At 38.4% G+C, this 21162-nt stretch overlaps 5 protein-coding genes across 5 annotated transcripts; 3 read left to right on the top strand and 2 right to left on the bottom strand.

The window, feature by feature from the left end:
- Positions 1–139: 139 nt before the first annotated feature.
- RHIMIDRAFT_303399 (uncharacterized protein) lies at positions 140–445 on the bottom strand (the record flags this gene model as incomplete). The annotated part of the gene is made up of 1 exon (XM_023614418.1): positions 140–445. The coding sequence occupies one exon, from the start codon at positions 443–445 to the stop codon at positions 140–142; it is 306 nt and encodes a 101-aa protein (XP_023461357.1).
- Positions 446–2813: 2368 nt separating this feature from the next.
- Positions 2814–3941, bottom strand: RHIMIDRAFT_316642 (RNA-binding domain-containing protein). The gene is made up of 5 exons (XM_023615066.1): positions 3750–3941; positions 3370–3700; positions 3257–3311; positions 3062–3197; positions 2814–3010 (listed from the first exon to the last, which is right to left on the bottom strand). Exons 1-5 carry the CDS (start codon positions 3921–3923, stop codon positions 2984–2986), a joined length of 723 nt encoding a protein of 240 aa, XP_023461356.1. The 5' UTR covers positions 3924–3941; the 3' UTR covers positions 2814–2983.
- Positions 3942–12198: 8257 nt separating this feature from the next.
- RHIMIDRAFT_303395 (uncharacterized protein) lies at positions 12199–12747 on the top strand. The gene has a single exon (XM_023614417.1). It carries the CDS (start codon positions 12272–12274, stop codon positions 12590–12592), a length of 321 nt encoding a protein of 106 aa, XP_023461355.1. The 5' UTR covers positions 12199–12271; the 3' UTR covers positions 12593–12747.
- A 2275-nt stretch (positions 12748–15022) lies between these two features.
- RHIMIDRAFT_242468 (uncharacterized protein) lies at positions 15023–16933 on the top strand (the record flags this gene model as incomplete). The annotated part of the gene is made up of 1 exon (XM_023609792.1): positions 15023–16933. One exon carries the CDS (start codon positions 15023–15025, stop codon positions 16931–16933), a length of 1911 nt encoding a protein of 636 aa, XP_023461354.1.
- Positions 16934–17117: 184 nt separating this feature from the next.
- RHIMIDRAFT_295779 (pyruvate carboxylase) lies at positions 17118–21146 on the top strand. The gene is made up of 5 exons (XM_023614213.1): positions 17118–17247; positions 17308–17406; positions 17456–17699; positions 17748–19058; positions 19109–21146. Exons 1-5 carry the CDS (start codon positions 17149–17151, stop codon positions 20890–20892), a joined length of 3537 nt encoding a protein of 1178 aa, XP_023461353.1. The 5' UTR covers positions 17118–17148; the 3' UTR covers positions 20893–21146.
- The last annotated feature ends 16 nt before the right edge of the window (positions 21147–21162 follow it).

Genomic DNA, 21162 nt, shown 5'->3' with positions numbered 1-21162 from the left:
AAAAAAAAAAAAAAGCATCACACTTAAACTTTTATTGGCACATTCACATCCTTGAGGTCCAATTTTCTCCAAAAAGTCCCTTCACTGCACTTCTTTTTTTTTTTTTTCTCACTGTTATCACGCGTGAATGAGGGCACCTTCAGAGTGGTTGCCTATTACGACACTTGTTCAAGCATTTAAGAGAATGCTCAGCAAACCCTTTAAAATCACTTAACCTCAAGGTATTAGAAGCCTCACTGATTCTCGTCATCAAGGTGTCCTTTTCCAGGAACCCGTTACGTTTTACTTTACTCTTTACAACTGACCAGAATTGCTCGATTGGGTTGAGCTCAGAAGAATGGGACGGTAAACAAGTGCAGCGGTATCCGCGCGATTCTACGTATCTGGCTATGTCCTCTGATGTATGGATAGGAGCATTATCCATTACGAGGTAATGGTCTTTCATATGCGAATACTGGTCCATTTTATCCACTGTGGCTTTTAGAAAGCTCACGTAATGTCCCGTAACCGTTCCTTTGCTCACATATCCAGCATCATCTCCTCGCTTTCTCTTTTTACTGGATGAATGCTGAGGAAATCTAAGGCTGCATTTAATTAGACCTTCAGCAGAGATCACGCCTAAAATTGTGGTTGTTGTTGCTCGAGTTTTGAGAACTGTGACCACTTCCGGTGTACCCTTCTTTGACCATGCCATACTACGTTTCAAATTAATATGGAAAGTAAATTCATCAAGGGAGATACAACTTCTCGTAAAATCCATGTCTATTTTTTCCCACTTACGAATCCAGTCCAAGTGCTCTTGAATCTTTTCTTCGTTGTTCCAATCTATAGGTTGAAGCTGAGCTTTTTTGAAAGACAAGCTGCAATGTTCTTTTACAAAATCAAACAAAGGCTTTCAAATACTTTTAATTCTGTGAACATTTGCTTTAACTGCTTCATTACTTCGTCTAGAACGACAAAAGGATTCTCATCAATGCACTCGAGAAAGTCCTTCTGTGCTCCTCATGGAGAATATTTGGACGGCCAATTTTTCTCTGTTTCTCAAAGATACTGTCGGGAACCTTCTCGTACTGTTTAACCCATTTTTGTGCTGTGCGAACGTGAATCTCTAGCTGCTTTGTAGCAGCCGCTACGCTCAAACACTTCTCAAACAACAATTTGAAGAACCTCACTTTGTCCAGATCAGAATAGTGTGTATAATTTCGCTTCACTAATGTTTCCCTCATAATAACACCATCACTGGGCTTTGTCTCCTTTTCCATCTGCGTTGCCTCCATTTCTTTTTCGCTTTCCCAAGGCAGTTGAACCAAATACTATGTATGAGATCTCAATATTTCAAGGCGAAACCGCTTCTCATCAACAATGTAATCCATTGGTTCCGGTCGGTCACACTCGTCGATGACAGAACCTTTCCCATTTTCAAACAAGAATTGAATGCTCATAAGCTGTGATTTCTTGTGCAATTGTGAAAAAGCAACAAATCCGATACGAGCATTTGGCACGCTCTTATATATCCAAAGATACTAAGACTTGTTCAACAAAATATTCTTAGCAGCAGGACATCCTATTTGTCAGTGAAGACGAATTTGCATTTCGTACAGCATGAATATTGTTCTTGCCATCAGGTGAATTCATTTTCCACAAGAGTGAATTTATTTTTTGAACATGAATTCTACTCTCGCCATTTGCTGCATTTACTTTCCGACAAGAGCGAACTTACTTTCTGAAAAGAGTGTATATTTGAAAGAGGTTGTCAGTAGCCAGTGTCTACACAAAGTCCATAAACTGACCAGTCACAATAATAATCACAATTCCATATAAAAAGTGTAACGATCATTTTTAATATCTTTATTTCTTCACAGTAAAAGAAACATAAAGGGTCCCATTGTATTTTCTGTCCATTACAGGTACTTCAACAATAGCCACAAAGCACCACGGTTGCTTCTGTTTCTATAATTACCCTTTACAAAAAGGCAGAACGAGAGCAAGAATGAACACTGGAGCAATCAAAGATATTCTGTGTATACTATAAGCTGTCATCCAGGTCTAATTGAATAGATGATTCGAGACTTTCACGTATGCTCTGCTCATTCGGCTAGAGGTAAGTACAGATGGTTTATCACAAAATAGCAGCTCTGCTTACAATATATTATTATAGGCGATATATCTGTCGGCCGTTGGAATGACGCCAATGGTAGAGTTCACGCAAGTTTATCCATAGATGCTAAACAGGTCACCACCAAAGAACATACAATTACCAGTGATGATTGTGACGAGAAATCAAGAAAAATATTTGTATACAGCCACTGTATCAAAATTCTGAATATAATGATATTATGAAATATTTACAAAATCATAAAAAATATTATATCTGAATATTTGATCAAAGCGTACTGAATAAAATTTGAAGTCAAATTTGTGCTGTTTTCTTTTTTTTTTTTTTTTTTTTTCATACTACTATTCCTGATCCTTCTGATCTGCATCTCTTTAACACAAGACGTATACGGCCACTGTGGCGCTACTATCACCACAAACTGCCCAGTCGACAATGACTTCATCAGCTTCTTCCTGATCGTTACTCAGACCCTCTTTGTTGTATCATTGCATGTACCATTCTAGCTATCTGGCGTTGTCACTAGCGATACATATTTGATTGTCATACCTTCTGGACTGGCAAAGCTGCCACACGAGCGTCGCAAGATATAAGAAGAACCTATGCAGGGAATCCTTGTCTCAAGAAGCTCCAGCTATCTTTCGTGACTTAGCGCAATCACATACCATCTTACTCTTCGCTTGCTGTCCCTTTTTTTGCTCCCAAATTCATACTATACATATATCACATATTTACAGCAAGTATACACCCACTGGTGATACCTAATAAACCATTGTTTTTACGAAAAAAACTCCCCCGTTACTCCTGCTGCCAAACAAATTATAGATCACGAGACAAATTATATTTTTATATATAATAAAACCAATTGCTTTAATCCAATGCCATTTCTTCATTTTGCTACATTATCTAATTAGAACACGCATCTTTCTCCTATATATTCATACTCACATTCATATAACTATCCATCTCTTTATCAAGTTCCTCTGCCGTCTTTTCTGTTTTGTCTTTTGATGTTCTTTCTTTTGGTGTTCTTCCAGAGCGACCTCTGTCGTGACGACGATTGCTGTTATTGTTATTACCACCACTAAACATATCATGAGTCATTATACTGATTACAGTTCACATACACACACACACACATACCTGCGAGACGAACGATGTGCAGGAGGTTGACTGACTTCAATCTTCATGGGTTGACCTTTTTTTTGCGGTTGTTTAGCTCTCCAGACAATGTTTATATTTTGTGTAATAAATACCATCAAGCTCGACATTATTAAACTTTTCAATGGCTTTCTGTGCATCTGAATTGGAAGCATATCGTACTTTAGCTTGACCTGTTGAGCGACCAGAACGATCATAGAACAAACGAGCTTTTTCGACTTGTCCGACTGTTGAAAAGAGTTCAAGGACATCATTTTCAGTGACGTTGTAATGAAGATTATCAATCGTGATCTCCACTCCTCCTCCTCCTCTTGAGACATTGCTAGTTCGAGAACCAAGTCGTGACATCACAAGTGAACTGGGAACGTCATCTTGGAATTTATCGTGTGCCCAAGGACTATTGACATCTCTGGGCCCATTACCTCGCTAGATATAATGTTGGTCTTTTATGTTTTTCTATTTCTTTATTTCTTACTCGTTGACTCGAGCCTTGAATCTTTATGGTTCGAATGAACGAACGGACTGGAGGCTCTGATCGTTTAGGCTTACGAATATGACTTGTTTGGCGACGTGGACCTGGATGAGTATTTCTTCCCTTCTTTCTTTCTTGTATAACATCATCTAAAGCACGATCAAGCTTTGAGGTCATTGTTGGTTCAGTTTAAAAATAAAAAGGAAAAAGGAAAAAATATACAACTTGTCAAATAAAGATTTTATTGGTGTGTGCAAAAGGGGGAGAATGATTGGGTTCATTTGGGACTGGACTTGAATTATGATAACTCGGTTGAAAACATTATAATTGCTCATATACACACACAATTTTGATTTACTTTTTGTTAAACATGTTGACGCATATTCTTTGTATTCTGAATAAATACTTATTTGTGTAAAATAAAGGAAACCAAATGCAAGATGGTTTGAATAGAACAATAAAGTTAGAAAATAGATTAACCATAGAAAGAAATACTTAGTGCAGTCCAAAATACACTCCAGCAGATTTAATGCAACAAGATCATTACAGACATCCTTCTTATTTACTATTATATTCACGACAGTCTATCTTACATAGATATCCGATAAACATGACAAGGATGTGGTGCATATGTATTGAGGTGTTTAGGATAACGAATTGTTGTAGCAGTTAATAATCTGGCGATCTTCCCTTCCTATTATAATGCGCAGCTTCAATACAATAATCAATAGTGTTATGGTAACTATATGCTCGTTTTTTCCGCATCATCGTGCTTCCGCAGATCTAAAGGCCTCGCTCATTGTGATAAGTAAAGGCAGATACAACGCTTTAAGCGAATGGCTAAATTGACTTTTTCTTTTTGTGCCTAACAACATACTCCGATTCCTCTCTACATGCTTATTTGCCGTTTATTGATGTCACGGTGCTTTATATATGTTTTCATAGTTTATTCATAATAGAAAGTATGTAAATTAAATTGTAATGAATAAGAATGACATAACCATAATCGTCTGCGTAACATGATTGATTATAGGCACACATTTGTTACATTTGTGGTGAAATGTGTGGCGTTTGATGGATTCGTTGTTTATTGACAAACAGCTTTATTGTTAATTAAATATAATAATAATATATCCAAATTAGTTTTCTGTATGAATTTGATTTATGGACCCACAAAGAAAGAAGAGATTTATAATAAAAAAAGAGGGCACAGTCTAATGTAACTGTCGTCTTATAAGTTACATATTTCAGTGGGCATATTAGTTAAGAAGTAATTCTGGATAGATTACGTTATTGATTGTATTAGAACTTTATGGTAGAAAGATTGAGATAAACTGACCTTGTAAGAGCGATATATAGCTATCTATGCACAAATGGTGATTGCCTTTGGTCAATGCCCACATATTTCAATGATTGACCTTAGGACTTGTTGATTGATATAGCGAAACATAATTTAACATGAACTGCTTCTTTGCAAGTATAAACGGCATATATCCTTCTTGTACTGATAGCGTATACATAGATATAAGGGCTAATGGGCCATTTGGACCCATCCGCTAGGCGAACCCTGAGCGTATACTATCAATATACACCGCGGTCAATCTTGTTCTGTTACAAAGATTTCCTGTTGGGTCAACTTTTGAATCCAGTTGTGAAGGAGGCAGTCCAGTAGGATTTAAGCTTTGGAGATATTCTGCTGAAACAGTGTGCAAATCCTAGGCTTCACCGATGTCAGCCGTGTATCCGTAGAAAGGAATACCGCTTTTTTTCGCCTGGCATCTTTTCTAGCATAATTTTGCTGGATCGTCCACTGTATGAAGGGATGATGCAGTCCAAATAGAATGAAGAAATGATTTCATAGATATTTTTCACCATCTAAAAAAATGAAATCGTTCATATTCTTGAAAGAAAACGGCAAAGGAAACATTTATGACAAGAACTGAGGCAGTGGGCATTGTTACTTCAGCATAACTGCAATCGATAATGAACTGAGAAAGAGAAACGATCAATTCATTATCTTTCATGAATTTCAACCATTGAGCAATAAGTCCATTATCGCATTCAATAAAAGTGTACCTAGTTGCAACAAATGGTATTTTTTAAAGCAGACAAACTGTCTTATTTTCTCCTCTCACACCAATAAAACGTTTAGGCCAACGTTACATGCACCAGAAAATAGAATAACTCTACAGGTGCTTCTTCTCCTGCACATGCAAAGCTTTCCAATGGAATAATGTAAAATACGATGTTGTCATAATTACACCCGAGTTAAGTGATCTACGTTGATCAAACTGACAGCATAAAACTAAAACATAGCAATAAAAGCAATTCCTTTTATCACTTTCTTGAAAAAAAAAAAACCAAGATGGCAACAATATAGGCCATGCTTAGCGTGGCACGACACGATCAAAAGCTTTGTTGACGGTATCACAGGCAGCGCTTTTAGAATTAACCTCTGTGGATTTTTTCGTGTGAGCATAGTGTACACCAGTAAAATGTTTATTTCTCACAATCAAGCTGTTTGCATACACTTTTCAAAGGAATACACCGATTAGAATTATGAAGTGCTTTTGAAAAAAAATTTTTTTGGTGAAGGTATTGGTGGAGCAGATGTTTACTTGTTAAAAGGTCCCACTGCCTAGAACTTTGGGGCGACATTTATTCTTATAAGCGTTATGTTCAAAAATCAGCCGAAAAGGAAGAATACTGCAATTGAGTAAGTAATATTATACATTAGTAGCTATGTGTTTTTTTGTTATTAATTATAAATATAATTAGCAACGGAAATACAAGCGATACAATTTTGAACCACGTCCTTGTGCCTGTTGCTTCAACGGAAGAATCGGCCTACGCGGGAAAAGACATCAACATGAAGGATGTATTTGCAATTACGAACCATTACATTGACATTATGATTGATAAAGCTACCCAATCGTTCGCAACCTGGTGCAAGAAGAGAGAATTGTTAATGTTAAGTGCGCCATTTACAAGAAAAAGGCGAAATATGCACGGTGATGTATCTAGTGTCAGGCTAAGAAGAGTCTTTGTTTTGAAGAAGGAGTACTTGAGTAAAGTTATGATTTAAATGTGCGAAAATGATTTATTGTTTAACCTTTCTTTAAGATGGTTTAGTCAAGGATATAATAAGCTTTATTCCAGACCATCAGAAGCACATAAAAGGCTTGAAAGAACAGAAGATTTCGATCATTCATTATGTCAGAAAATCGCCAGGCAACGAAAAGGAAAAGCCGAGAACCCAAATGCTTGAGCAACAGATCATTTGTTGACAACGTGTTTGTGTCGTCTTGCTGCTCAGCCTCAGATTCACTTGCTTCCATGACTTGAAAGACAACCAATAAATCTTGAGCAAAATAAGCAATGCTACAGGCAACACCCAAGGCTAGTATGCGAAATATGTGTATGATATAGATTGTAATATCAATGAAGTGCATATATCTTTCAGGTTTGATAAACTATCTAAGCGCAACAGATGAAGATGTATGTTTAGTTGTGATCCATTATGCTGGGCTGTCCACGAATGTGGATGATCTTATCAATTAAGTATGCATCTTATTGATTCCAATAATTAACAGAACTAACACATTATTATCAATAGTAGATGTGGTTTTGACCTCACTCATCAAAGATCAAATAACAGCTATTGTCATTGTATTTCTTTTAATGGTTTTAAATCTCACTATTTTAAAGAAAAGGAAGATCATTGCTTATATCCTTCCTTGTTTGCTCTATCTGACTCTCTAATAAAATTCTTTATTCATTCTATGGAGAATGGCAGTGGAACCACTGTAAGGATCTCTTTTTCCAAGAATAGACTTTCCAAATATGTGTTTATTTCCGTTCACTATTTTGTCATTGTTCCGAATCTCGACATTTTACACTGTGGTTGTTCATCATTTCCTGCCTATTTCTGTTAAAGTAGTGTATCATAGCAGAAGTAAAAGGTGCTTTTATATAGCTTTAGAAAGAGGTTATGTTTCAAGAACTGCATGAGTATACAAATGTACCAGTATCTGTTCATTATGCTTCGTCTTTTCCTGCTTTTCTTTATCAACAGTATATGAGCCCAATACTCATTTACAATGAATCTATGGTCTATATTCAAGCATTAATATTCCACTCTGCTTATTATCAACCTTCTTTCCCAAACCTTTTGATGACGAAGTGAAAAAAAAAGTCGGCACTCTTGAGGAATCAAATAAGGGTCTATTACCTTTTTTGACCCTTCTTTTTCCTATTGTAACAGAAGATCGGCGGGCAATGATTAGCGCGTGACAACGGAGATAATTGTGTAACACTAAAATAGGAGTGGAAACAATGAGCCTCGTTTTCGTAATAAAAGGAAAGCAATATCTTTACTATAACCTTTCTTGCATCCACTAACAATAGCCACGGAGCCCATTACCAGTGCACTGTCAAGAGAACGAGAGGTATATTGTTATTAAACAACAACAATAGCAATAAAAGAACTCAAGATACAGAAGGGGTCCACACTCAGACGCATTGCGTAATAATAACGGAAGGATGATAGGCAGCATGACCTTAATCTGTTTTGATATTTATGATAAAAGAATTGCTAACGCGCCTCTTTTTTTTTTTCCTTTTTCTCTTCTTTATAAATAGTAGATCCTTTATTTAACTGTATGTTCCTTCTGTCTTTATCTCAGAATAAAGATTAATAATGAGCACTTATTTTATCTTTGTATACCTTAGCGTTAATGCCAGCTTCTTACATTGTTTGTTGTATCCATGGTGCGGCGGTTGCTGGTTTGATGGAATAGGCTTGTTCACCCTTTTCAATCTCTGCCAGGAATAATGTGTGGTCGTCTGGCAAACCATGACGTAGACTTGCTGTACGATCCATAAATTCTGCTAAGGCTCTTACAGGACAATCATCTTCTTTTGCTTGCTCTGCTGTGTTATGTAATGGCTTAAATGACACAAGACAAAGCACATTCACTGAGAGCAGCAGCAAGTGCGTGGGCAGTAATGCATAATCATAAGATCGAACAAGTAAAGAAACATGCGAATTGGTCAAGCAACTCAGGCGCCTTCGAGAAATACTATTATAAACCTTCCAACAAGTTTCAAGAAAGCCAGGCGATAAGCAACACCATTTTTCTACTACGGAAAACGTTACCACATCATCGGAACCTGGAACGGAGGCAGCAATGATTGGGATAAGTATGACTTCAAATCAAACAGTTGCTGAAGTGGAAGGAGAAGATGAAGTGGTCACCCGCCCTTCAATTTTCGACTGGCTTCCTTCGCTGTTATTCCCCTCCCAAGATGAATAGAAAAATGAGTTAGCAGTGCTCAAAGATCTAAAGAAACAGGAACCAAAAAAATTTTTTATTATATATTATCTGAAAATAAAGCGTGGTACGAAAGGGCCTTTACCACCTCATCTTCTCCTTCCGCTTCGGCAACTGTTTGATTATTCCTATAAAAGACTAAGTATACTCTTCTATCTTTATTTTATTTTATTTTTTCAATAAAGCTCACTTTAAAAAATCTTTTAAATCTTTTTGATTTGTTGTTAGTCCCGCAAAGTCCAACAATACATACTTTTTTCTTCGCAGAAATGTATTTCAGCATGTCTAATAAGCGAACAGGAATTCAACTAAGATCATAATGGTGGGTTTTTTTTCTTATCTTGCATGTCACCCTCGGCATTTATTTTTGCTAATAGATCTTCATTTCTTTTGTTATCTTGTGTCAACAGCTCATCATCTGCTTTGTAGGATACACTAACAAATACTTTGTTCACCAGTGATCTCTCTTTTAGGCTTTGACACACCTTGTTAAGTAAGCGTACGCGTGCTTGATCATTCTTTTCTCCTACAGACTTCCTTGCATAACCAGCTATATAATATTCCTCTTCTTTCAAGTTTTTGATCATGTCTTGATAGCGCGGTAGACGTCCAATGATGTCTTCTGATATTCGGCCTAAATGGCAAGTTAGTCACGGATCAGCAAAAATAATTACAGTAGATCTTATCGATAAACTCCTTTTTCAGCACATATAGGCTTCGAACTGACGTTTTTTTGATTATATTCATTGGCCATTCTCTTCTAACAGAATTCATCAAATGTGTCTTTTTATTTGCACACCATTTACTAAAACCTTGTGCGGTCTTTTTATCGAAAATATTGGCGTGTTTCCAAACCACAGCCAGAAGATCATTCATGCTTAGACTATCACAGTAATACACATGCTCATTACATGGATCTGTAGACAAGAACACAGCATTTAAAAAATTTACAAGTTGCACTTAGTTGATTAACAAAGAAAATTTAAATATACCAAACATTTAGCTTTTGTTCAAAATTATTACCAATCTTCTTTGTTGTCTTTTGAGCTTCATTGCTGCTAATAGGGAGTGTGTTTTCCTTCACATACGTGTGGCACAGCCTTTTCAGAAAGTAAAGTCGCATTTTTGCAATTTTATAATATAATTTATACGAAAAAGCGACAAGTCAGTGCGACATCTCTTTCTGGAAATAGTGTATGTGAATGGATCAGCATATATACTGTTTATATATAACAAAAAAGGCTTGCAAGGGTTGTCTCTATAACAAATGTCGAGTTCTATAGCTTCGACTTGCTTAAGAAGTTCTTCAGCCGTATTTTTGTCATATGGCTTGTTTTCTCGTAATAGTAAACATAGCTTTTGTTAAAGCCGCAAACTGAAGAAATAAAAGCGAGCTCTGATACTTAAAAATCCGCCCTTTGACATCTCAAAAACCGCCTTTTGGTTTTCTTAATTAGCTGCCCTTTGGCGCTGGAACGACTGTGCTTGTGAATTTTCCAAAAATAGAAAATTAAATCCAAAATTTGATGTATTCCCTTTCATCCGATTGACTTTTTTCATTGACAATTAAAATACTTTTCAATAAACTAAAAAAAAAAGGGAATTTTCTATACAAAAGAATGAAGCGAGCATGTATTAAACTAGATATATCTTATGATCACGGTATATATTTTCAAAAGACTTCAAATAGTTTGGCGGACCTTCATCTGCTTCCCCCCTCTTTAACCCGATGACGGATGGATTAGGAGGCTAACCTCGTTGCTCTTTTCTATGCTTTTATGCTCCGATGGTTCTCTGTAATCGTATATTGCTCTTAAGCATTCACCTTAGCAATAAATAAAAGAATATAAGCGAGACTCTGGCAGCATTGCATTCAAGTTAGTCGAGAGCTTATCAACTATAAACAAGGGGGGCCCATAGAATGCTGCTCAGGACATCAGCTTGATTACACATGAAATCAAAAAGTTCGTACAAACAACGCGCTTCATTCCATTTGGGTCCCAGTTGTACAAATATGTGATCAAGGTACACCTTTTCCAGAAAGTAATCAAATTTTATAATACAGCTTGTACACAGAATTGTCAGCTCATAGTGTGTACGGTGTTTATTGCTACAGTCATTAAAATAGAACACACGCTTTACATTTCTTTTAAAAAAAAAAGTGGCGAGATTATATGAGTTTGGTTATGATTGTCTCAATTAAGAATAGGTGTGAGTTTAGCGCATATTAAAAACTCGTTTCCCTCCTACTTAAATACCGGTTCTTAGCCTAAATTGAGACGATTAGAAAAATTGAACTGGACAGTTTACAATTTTATGTTGATTGATATCATTGCAGACTCCTAAACAAGACTTGATTATATTGTTAGATATTCTCAAGAGATTATTACAGAGTCTTCGGTATATCCTGCGGAGCATTATTTTGTCATAATGTATAATATTTATTCGAGGCACCTGATATAGTCAAAGGGGATATATACTTCTATTCCTCATCGATTATAATATAAAATGCAATATATCTTTTTTTTTTTTTTTGATAAATTGATAATGTCTTAAAACTTAGTGGTGTCCGTGTTTGGGACTGTCCTGATAAAGTGTTTTTATGACAATGTTGCCAACGTAAATAATAGTTTACTTCTTCTTTTTACCACCCACATTTTAAGAAGCTATGAGTATTTCAAAAGAAGAACCTGAAGAAGTAAATCCAAGAATAAAGATGTTATTACTAAAGTATTTTGCGCCTAACCGTTTCTTTTTGTATACTAGTGTACAAAACGCGTCCTGGTAGTAAAAACGAGTATTAGAGACATTTGGAAACCAGAATTCATAAAGTCATTGTACGAACTCATAAACGTCACTAATAAAATAGTGACACATACGTACCTATTTTCGAAGTTTATATTTACAAATGAGGTGAAACAAGTCAGTGAATTTGACTTGAACAACTATGTTATCAAAGGTTTCTTTGTTGAAGTATTTTTATCTCTTGTTCAAAGACAAGTCCGTGATGGAAGTAAGATGGAGTGATCAAAGCTCAGTGCACCTACCATACTGTATAGACAATTAATAGCGAAGTGCAAAGATACATATTGTCAAAGCTCCAGTAATGAGTAACTAGAAAATAACCTTGATAAGCTCAAAAAAGACACAAGCTCTTTATTGCAGACACTACAATTATTGCCGCTCAGAAAGATGCGCTTTTCAAGCAAGTTGTCCCTTCAACAAAATGACGATAAACCAATCAAAAGTTTGAAAAAGAAGCTCGGACACGATGCTGTCCTTGTTCTCGGAGATTGGTCTGCCGCGAACGTAAAATTCCATGAATCCATCCGAAATAAAGGGTTTATTCAAATGTTGAAGCAGAGCGGTTTTAATTTGTACTTGATAAATGAATACAAAGCCTCATCATTATGTCCTGACTGTGAAGGAAAATTAGAAAAGTTCAAGATAATTGACAACCCTAGGCCATATAGACGAAAAGATATGTCAAAAGTTAAGGCAATGAGCTGCTGAGGCACAAAGACCACTCACCAAACAAATTATGGAACCGTGATCTGGCAGCAGTGTGTAACTTCAAAGAGATCTTTATGAGTCTCAGAGAGACTGGGGAACATCCAAGTTGCTTTAGACAAACACAGCCACTCTCAAGGCCAAGTCACAAGCGAAAATCCATCATCAAACAAGAGAACAAAATTGTCCACTTAAGTTACCGCTTAAGCAGTTTAATGCAGGTAAATGTTTTTTGGCTCTTGTTTCTTTTTTTGTTGCATGTCTCAAATCTTTTAGAGATTATTCAACATAAAATTGTAAACTGTCCAGTTCAATTTTTCTAATCGTCTCAATTTAGGTTAAAAACCTGTAGCAGGCTTTCATAGACACGTAACTAAGAGTTTCTAATCCTTCTATCAAAAGAAGCCCAGTATGAATGATACGGCTGCTTTTATAAAAACGAATCGCAATCAATAAAGAAAGTCAATTACAATTTATCAAGACCAGTTTCCTTTGTTGGAATTGATTTGTTTATTGCACCCTTCAGTGTTACGTCTAGATTCTCCTTTTCTTTTTTTTTCTCGTTTTCATCTATGGTTGGCATCTAGAAATTTTACAACAATCTTCAAATTAATCAAGGCTTCGTATCAACAACATGGGCAAATAAATATACTTTATAAGGAAAGAAAAGAGTTATTGCCAAAATTATTCTCGAGTTTATAACAAGTGTGTTCACTTTGGATTTCTTCCTTTTTCTGCTCTCACTGCGAAGTCGACTTGATAGCAGGAAAAAAAAAGTATCCAGTGCCTATACGTTTGCCATACTTTTTTCTGAAATTCGCATATGGCATCTATAAGTTATTGTAATTGGTATATCGTATCGACCTGCCTTGAAAAAAAAAAAAAAATTGACAGGTGTCTATGGATTATATGAGCCCCGTAGTGACCTATATGAGGATGAGATCCCTCTAAAGTTTAGACCGGTCTTACCTTAGATTCTTTGGCGAGAGAACTTAACAAGATGAAGATGAGAAACTAAAGATAAAAGCGAGGATACGTTTATTACCAACAGTTACTATTTAAAATTAAGAACAAGCTTCGTCCACATGAACGATAGTGAACGAATGATGTTTCAGGTATTGATATTAGCTTGTTCTTTTTTTAAAAAGGTCATATTAAAATTACATTATTTTTCACCAAGAATCCAATAAGGGGCAACACTCAATTATCTGCCTTTGCTATCATTTGGTAAGGTGAAGGTTGTAAATCAAGAGACGTGTCTTCCTGTGTGGAAGAAGGACTTCGACAGGCTTGTAAGCACAGGATAATTAATTAACATAGCAATTTTGAGCCATTAAACTGGAAACCAGGCACAATTCACCATTGACTATTCAAGAAAACTTGACATTCACCTGCTGAATTGTAGTTGTACTTTTAGTATGTTTCGCTGTACGATTAGAAAAACTTACTTTAAACCATGGCTAAGGGTATATCTGTATTCTTTTTATCAGATCTAGCCTTTGATTGAAACAATCTAGCATAAGCACAACGATTCCGTCGTTATTCGACTTTGAAATTAAAGTTTAAGTGTGTCAAAAGATAATTCGAACGTGTACGTTTTATTATAAAAGTGCGTTTCCCCCATTTCTACTCAAATAACTTGACCAACTCGTTTACTTTTCGTCTTTAGGGTATATCCCATCCTCGTTTGTGATATATAATTCTTCCCCCTTGACAGTCTCGTTTTAATATGTTTCCATTTGAAGCATGAAGATGTACGCTTTTAATACCCGCTGCTTCGATAAAGTCCGCCACATGAGCCTTTTTTTCATGCGTCAAAATTATCTTTAAGGGAGAGAGACAGAGAAAGAATTGAATTTAGAGTTAAACTGGCCATGTTTATTCTTACCCCCTTTTTTTTTGGTAATGAATAATGAAACCCCCCTTACATTTTTTTTATATATATTCTTTATATCTTTTTCTCTTACAATGAAGTTGACAGCCTAAACACACACTTTAGAAGAACAACCTCAAACGATGAGAGAAAACGTCATCATCTGACTTTAAAGTAAAACAACTTGTAAAGCTGCAAAGAGAGAGAGGGAATAAATATGTGCATAAATAAAAAAAGTCGCTTACACAGGAGTATAAAGTGTTTCAAGTGTGTATATTTTTTATATGATATCATTTTAACCAATCACATTACACATATACATTTAACGTCCGATTTTTTTTTTCTCTTTTCCTCTCTCTGTCTGTCTTTGTCTCTCTTTCACTGTCTTAATATATTCCCCCCCTTTTTTTTTTCTTTCTCTTTTCTTTTCTTCTTTATTCTTTTAAAAAGAAGAAACATATATACACCCCATTTTGATACCCAAAGTACAAATACAATACCCTTAAGGTATAAAAGAGACAAAAACAAATAAATAAAAACATATTAAGGGCCATGATTAGATGACACCTGAAGAAGACCAGTTTTATTTAAAGTTAAATCAAGTCACTGTACCTAGTGAAGAGGAAATAAAAAGAATATTTGAAATAAACGATCAAGAAGAACAAAAGAATATATATGAAAAGGCCCTCGAGAAGATTCTAGAAGTGATTCAAATTGGACATGTGTTGGCATTTGAAGTAGAAGAGAATGTAAAATTAGAAAATGATTCTGTAAAGAGTATTGAACCTGTAGAAGCCAAACTGGAAGAAATTTCCAATGTTATTGAATTATTGATCGAATTAAACGAGATCATTCCAGGTTATCGACTTGAGTGTGTCAAGATACAATCAGAACACTCTGGCCTTCAACACTTTATAAAATCCATCAAGGAACTTCAACTTGACCTAAGTTCAAGATTTGAATTGCAGCAACGGATGGAATCGATCCTCTTGAGCATCGATCAGCTCTCTCTTCTTATTTTTCAGTTTCAAGAACAGAGACAAAAGGGCTATACCCTCGAGACCCTGCTGATTGAAATTGATAATCAAGTCGGTCCTCTCTTTAGTCAAGTCGAACAAGTGTATCATCAAACCTACACGGACGAGAACTTGGTCAGGAAGAACGCCATGATTCAAGAGAAATGGGAAAACTTGCGCCTGGAAATCGATGATCTCAAGATGGAGCTCAAAGAAGACCGTTGGTTGGCCGTGTTCAAGCAGGTGGCTGATCAGGTGGAAGACATGATGAATGGCCTAGAAAAGACGGTGGCTCAATGCTACCATTTCATCACTCGAACCCCTCAATCGACCTGTTCGACATCGTCCAATGACAGTAATTCGTCTTCAAGTACGGACAAGCTGCGTTCACTCGAGAAAAACTTTGAAGCCAAGTTTAAGTACTACACACCTTCGATTGATAAGATGCTGACTATGCTCGGAAATGGTATCGCAGCCAGAGTCTCCAAGGACTCGGTCACAATCAAGCGACACGAGGCCATGATCCATCGTTGGGATCAACTCAAGATGACGATGGACCAGTTACGAAAACGAGACCTTTTTTGGGATCGTCCGATGAGTCCGGCAAGGTCGTGTTCAAGACTGAGTGCAGAATCCAGTTCGTTCAAGAGCCCTGAACCTGATTTCTATATTCGATCCAGGAGCCCTCTGTTCACGCCCGAGCGAAGTGGGACACCGAAACTGATGGAACGAAGTGGCACGCCTAGCAAGTTTGAAAGAGGTGGTACACCGAGCAAATTGGAAAGAGTTGGTACACCAAGCAAGTTTGAAAGAAGAGATAAATGGCTCGTTGATAGAACGACCAAGATCGACAGGAGTGCGACACCTATCGAAAGAAGTGCGACACCTAATAAATATAATTTTGAAACAAGTGCCACAACAACAACAACAATTAAAAGAAGTGCAACACCTAATCGAAGTGCTACACCAAGTAGTCGTTATCGTGAAGATAATAGATCACCGCCCAGACCACAGAGTATGATGACGATGCGACGAGCGGTGACACCTAGTCTGATACCTAGACCTAAAACCCCACATGAGATACCAAGACCAAAATCAGTGATGACAAGAAAAGTAGTAGTAGAAGATTCAAGATCGAATAAAAAGATATTAACTGAATCCAATAGAAGCAAATCATATTATAAACCAGACCCCAAAGATGAATTAGATGTACAGATATCTACCATTATCAATTCTAGTCCAGTCACTATACACTGTCAAAAATCACCACAAGGACAAGGAAAATATTACTTTGGCAATGAACTCTTACCTTCTCTTGGTGGAGGCAAAAAAGTCTACACTTGTAAATTGATGGCGTATAGAAATAAGAAGAATAAAGTGTTGATTAGAGTTGGCGGTGGTTGGCAAGATTTAGAAATCTTTTTATTGGAACACATGAACTTGATGGGTAACTAAGGGTCAAACAGATTTACTGATTATTATCAATTCGGTATTTCAATTCAATGGTTGTAGTACACATATGATGACACATGAAACGAGGCATGAATTATTCCGGGAAACACCAACTTTTTTTTTTTCTCAGGCAAAATATAAATAATAAAAAGGTTGACTTTTTCTCTCTTTCTTTCTTCTTTCGTTCTTTTTTCTTTTTTATTATTATTATTAAACAAATGCCAAGTGCTCCTGCTCGTGAACACTCAGTCGATACCATTCGCAGAAATAGTGAAGTGATGGGTAACCTGCGAAAGTTGCTGGTGGCTAATCGTGGTGTAAGTGACAAGACGCGCGCATTCATTGATGTTATCTTACTAAAATGTCCCCCCTCTTAGGAAATTGCCATCCGTGTCTTTCGTACTGCCCATGAACTCTCAATGAAGACAGTGGCTATCTTTTCTCATGAAGATAGATTATCAATGCACAGATATAAGGTAAAGAAAAAGATATAAAAAAGGAAAAAGAAACTAATACGCTGTTTAGGCTGATGAGTCATACCAACTTGGCCGTGTGGGTCAATACACACCAGTAGCCGCTTATCTGGCGCAAGACGAGATTGTAAAGATTGCCAAAGAACGTGGAGTCAGTATGATTCATCCTGGTTATGGTTTTCTGTCTGAAAATGCTGAGTTTGCCAGAAAAGTTGAAGCGGCGGGAATCACTTTCATTGGTCCTTCACCTGATGTCATTGAAAGTTTAGGCGATAAAACAAAAGCCAGAACGATTGGTAAGTGGGGGAGATAAGAAACTTATGCTGGGATCTAATTTTCTATAGCCATGAACTGTGGGGTTCCCGTTGTACCTGGTACACCTGGTCCAGTGAGTGAATACAGCCAAGCACAAGCCTTCATCAAGGAACACGGGTTCCCGATCATCATTAAGGCTGCCATGGGTGGCGGTGGACGTGGTATGCGTGTGGTACGGGATGAAGCTAGTCTGGAAGATGCCTTTAGCCGTGCGAAATCTGAAGCGTTGGCTGCCTTTGGTGACGGCACTGTGTTCATCGAGCGATTCCTTGATAAGCCAAGACACATTGAAGTCCAATTACTGGCTGATCGTGCCGGTAACGTCGTCCACTTGTTTGAACGAGACTGCTCTGTCCAACGACGACACCAAAAGGTGGTCGAGATTGCACCTGCCAAGAACCTCGATAACAAGGTGCGTGAGGCAATCCTCAATGATGCGATCAAGATTGCCAAAGCTGTCAAGTACAAGAATGCGGGTACAGCCGAATTCCTTGTCGACAACCAAAACAGATACTACTTTATCGAAATCAACCCTCGTATTCAAGTCGAACACACGATTACCGAAGAGATCACAGGTATCGATATCGTCGCAGCTCAGATCCAGATCGCTGCTGGTGCTCTCTTGCCTCAACTCGGCCTCACTCAACAACGTATTCGCCAACGTGGGTTCGCAATTCAGTGCCGTGTGACGACAGAAGACCCCGAGAAGAACTTCCAACCGGACACAGGCAAGATCGAAGTCTACCGTTCCTCTGGTGGTAACGGTGTCCGTCTGGACGGTGGTGCCGGGTACGCAGGTGCTATCATCACCCCACATTATGATTCGTTATTGGTCAAGGTCTCCTGCTCGGGATCTACTTATGAAGTGGCACGTCGCAAGATCGTGAGAGCCCTTGTTGAATTCAGAATTCGTGGTGTCAAGACCAATATCCCCTTCTTGCAACGTTTGCTCACTCATGATACATTTATCAACGGTAACTGCTGGACCACCTTCATTGATGATACTCCCGACCTTTTCCGCCTCGTTCAGTTCCAGAACCGTGCTCAACGTCTCCTCGGTTACCTCGGTGATATCGTCGTCAATGGATCTCAGATCAAGGGGCAGATCGGCGAACCTTCATTCAAACAGGAAATCGAAGTACCTGTGTTGCGTGAGAGTGGAAGTGATAAGACGGTCGATGTGTCCGCTCCTGCGACAGAAGGTTGGAGAAAGATCATTGTGGAACAAGGTCCTGAAGCCTTCGCCAAGGCTGTCCGTGCTTACCCTGGTGTGCTCATTACGGATACAACCTGGAGAGATGCTCATCAAAGTTTATTGGCAACCCGTGTGAGAACAATCGGTAAGTAAAAAAGAACAATGAAAACAAATGAAACTAAATTATATCCACAGATCTCTTAAGAATTGCTCCTGCTACCTCTCACGCTTTGGCCAACGCCTTCTCACTCGAATGCTGGGGTGGTGCAACCTTTGATGTAGCCATGCGTTTCCTTCATGAGGATCCTTGGGACAGATTAGCTGCTCTTCGTAAGTTGGTGCCCAACATTCCTTTCCAGATGCTCTTGCGTGGTGCCAATGCAGTCGGATACACCTCTTACCCAGACAATGTCGTTTACGAATTCTGTGACAAGGCAGTCAAGTGTGGTATGGATGTCTTCCGTATCTTTGATTCATTGAACTATGTCGAGAACATGAGATTGGGTATTGATGCTGTCAAGAAGGCAGGTGGTGTCGTGGAAGCTACTATCTGTTATACTGGTGATGTATCCAACCCCAACCGTAAGAAGTATGATCTCAAGTACTATCTCGACTTGGCCGAAACACTCGTGAAGGAAGGTATTCATATCTTGGGTATCAAGGACATGGCTGGCCTGTTGAAGCCTGAGGCTGCCAAGCTGTTGATCTCTAGCATTCGTGCCAAGTTCCCTGATTTACCTATTCATGTTCACACACACGACACAGCCGGTACAGGTGTCGCAAGTATGATGGCCGCTGCTGCTGCAGGTGCTGACATTGTTGATGTCGCCATTGACGCCATGTCAGGCACCACCTCACAACCCGCCATGGGTGCAATTGTCGCCGGTTTGGAACAAACTCATCTAGGCACAGGTATTCGCATGGAAGACGTACATGCCATTAACTCATACTGGGAACAATGCCGTCTGTTGTACTCTTGCTTTGAAGCCAACGTGCGTTCTGCTGACTCTGGTGTCTATGATCATGAAATGCCCGGTGGTCAATACACCAACTTGATGTTCCAAGCTGCTCAACTCGGTTTGGGCACTCAATGGAAGCAGATCAAGAAGGCCTACACAGAGGCTAATGCACTCTGTGGTGATCTCGTCAAGGTGACTCCCTCTTCCAAGGTCGTTGGTGACCTCGCTCAGTTCATGGTATCCAACAACTTGACTGCCAAGGAAGTTGAAGAACGCGCCTCTTCTCTCTCCTTCCCTACCTCTGTCATCGAATTCTTCCAAGGTTACCTCGGTCAACCTTATGGTGGATTCCCTGAACCCTTACGCACAAATATCATCCGCGACTTGCCTCGCCTCGACGGCCGACCTGGTGCCACTTTGCCTCCCCTCGACATGGCCAAGCTCAAGGAAGAACTTGTTGAAAAGTACGGTTCAAGCATCCGTGATTACGATGTGATCTCTGCTGCATTGTATCCCAAGGTCTTTGCCGAATACAAGGATACAGTCAACCAGTACGGTGATCTCTCTGTCCTGCCCACACGTTACTTCTTGTGCAAGCCCGAGATCAATGAAGAGTTCCATGTAGAGATTGAAGAAGGCAAGACCTTGATCATCAAGCTCTTGGCTGTAGGTCCTCTCAACAACGACGGTAAGCGTGATGTGTACTTTGAACTCAATGGTGAGGCTCGTGTCGTCGGTATCGTCGATCGTAACTCGGCTGTCGAGATCGTCACTCGTGAAAAGGCTAGCGCCTCTAATCCTGGTGATATTGGTGCCCCCATGTCTGGTGTTGTCGTTGAAATCCGTGCTAAGGAAGGAAGTCATGTCAAGGCAGGTGATCCCTTGGCTGTGCTCTCAGCCATGAAGATGGAGACTGTTGTCACTTCTCCTGTTGCTGGTAAAGTCGAGCGTGTGGCCGTGAACGAGGGTGATTCGCTATCAGCTGGAGATCTCGTTGCAAAGATTATCAAGGATGCTTAGGTCTTTTTTTGTTGATTACCTTTTTTAGAAATAAACTTTACACATATCTTATCTTTGTAGTACATAGAAATTGTGGAGATTCTTTGCTTGTTGTCCTGCCAACAGATCTGTCTGATAAGGATTCAATATTATTCAGCTTTATTATGCATCCAAAAAAAGAAAGTAAAGATGGCAACTGATTGTGTCTATGCTCAGATAAATGACGATATACTATATTTACTAAATTGATCGCATTGCTGATAAAAGAAGGAGTGTCTTGTGATAAACGCT

The sequence above is a fragment of the Rhizopus microsporus genome, assembly GCF_002708625.1.
Source record: "Rhizopus microsporus ATCC 52813 unplaced genomic scaffold scaffold_32, whole genome shotgun sequence".
Taxonomy (NCBI): domain Eukaryota; kingdom Fungi; phylum Mucoromycota; class Mucoromycetes; order Mucorales; family Rhizopodaceae; genus Rhizopus; species Rhizopus microsporus.
This window is presented reverse-complemented; position numbering and strand designations above follow the sequence as displayed.

Coding starts and splice junctions, on each gene's coding strand:
- RHIMIDRAFT_316642 (XM_023615066.1), bottom strand. CDS start 3,923: ATGACCTCAAAGCTTGATCGTGCTTTAGATGATGTTATACAAGAAAGA. Junction 3,701..3,749: donor TTCAAGGCTCGAGTCAACGA/GTAAGAAATAAA, acceptor CATTATATCTAG/CGAGGTAATGGGCCCAGAGA. Junction 3,312..3,369: donor TAATAATGTCGAGCTTGATG/GTATTTATTACA, acceptor CGCAAAAAAAAG/GTCAACCCATGAAGATTGAA.
- RHIMIDRAFT_303395 (XM_023614417.1), top strand. CDS start 12,272: ATGCGCTTTTCAAGCAAGTTGTCCCTTCAACAAAATGACGATAAACCA.
- RHIMIDRAFT_295779 (XM_023614213.1), top strand. CDS start 17,149: ATGCCAAGTGCTCCTGCTCGTGAACACTCAGTCGATACCATTCGCAGA. Junction 17,700..17,747: donor AACAAAAGCCAGAACGATTG/GTAAGTGGGGGA, acceptor AATTTTCTATAG/CCATGAACTGTGGGGTTCCC. Junction 19,059..19,108: donor AACCCGTGTGAGAACAATCG/GTAAGTAAAAAA, acceptor TTATATCCACAG/ATCTCTTAAGAATTGCTCCT.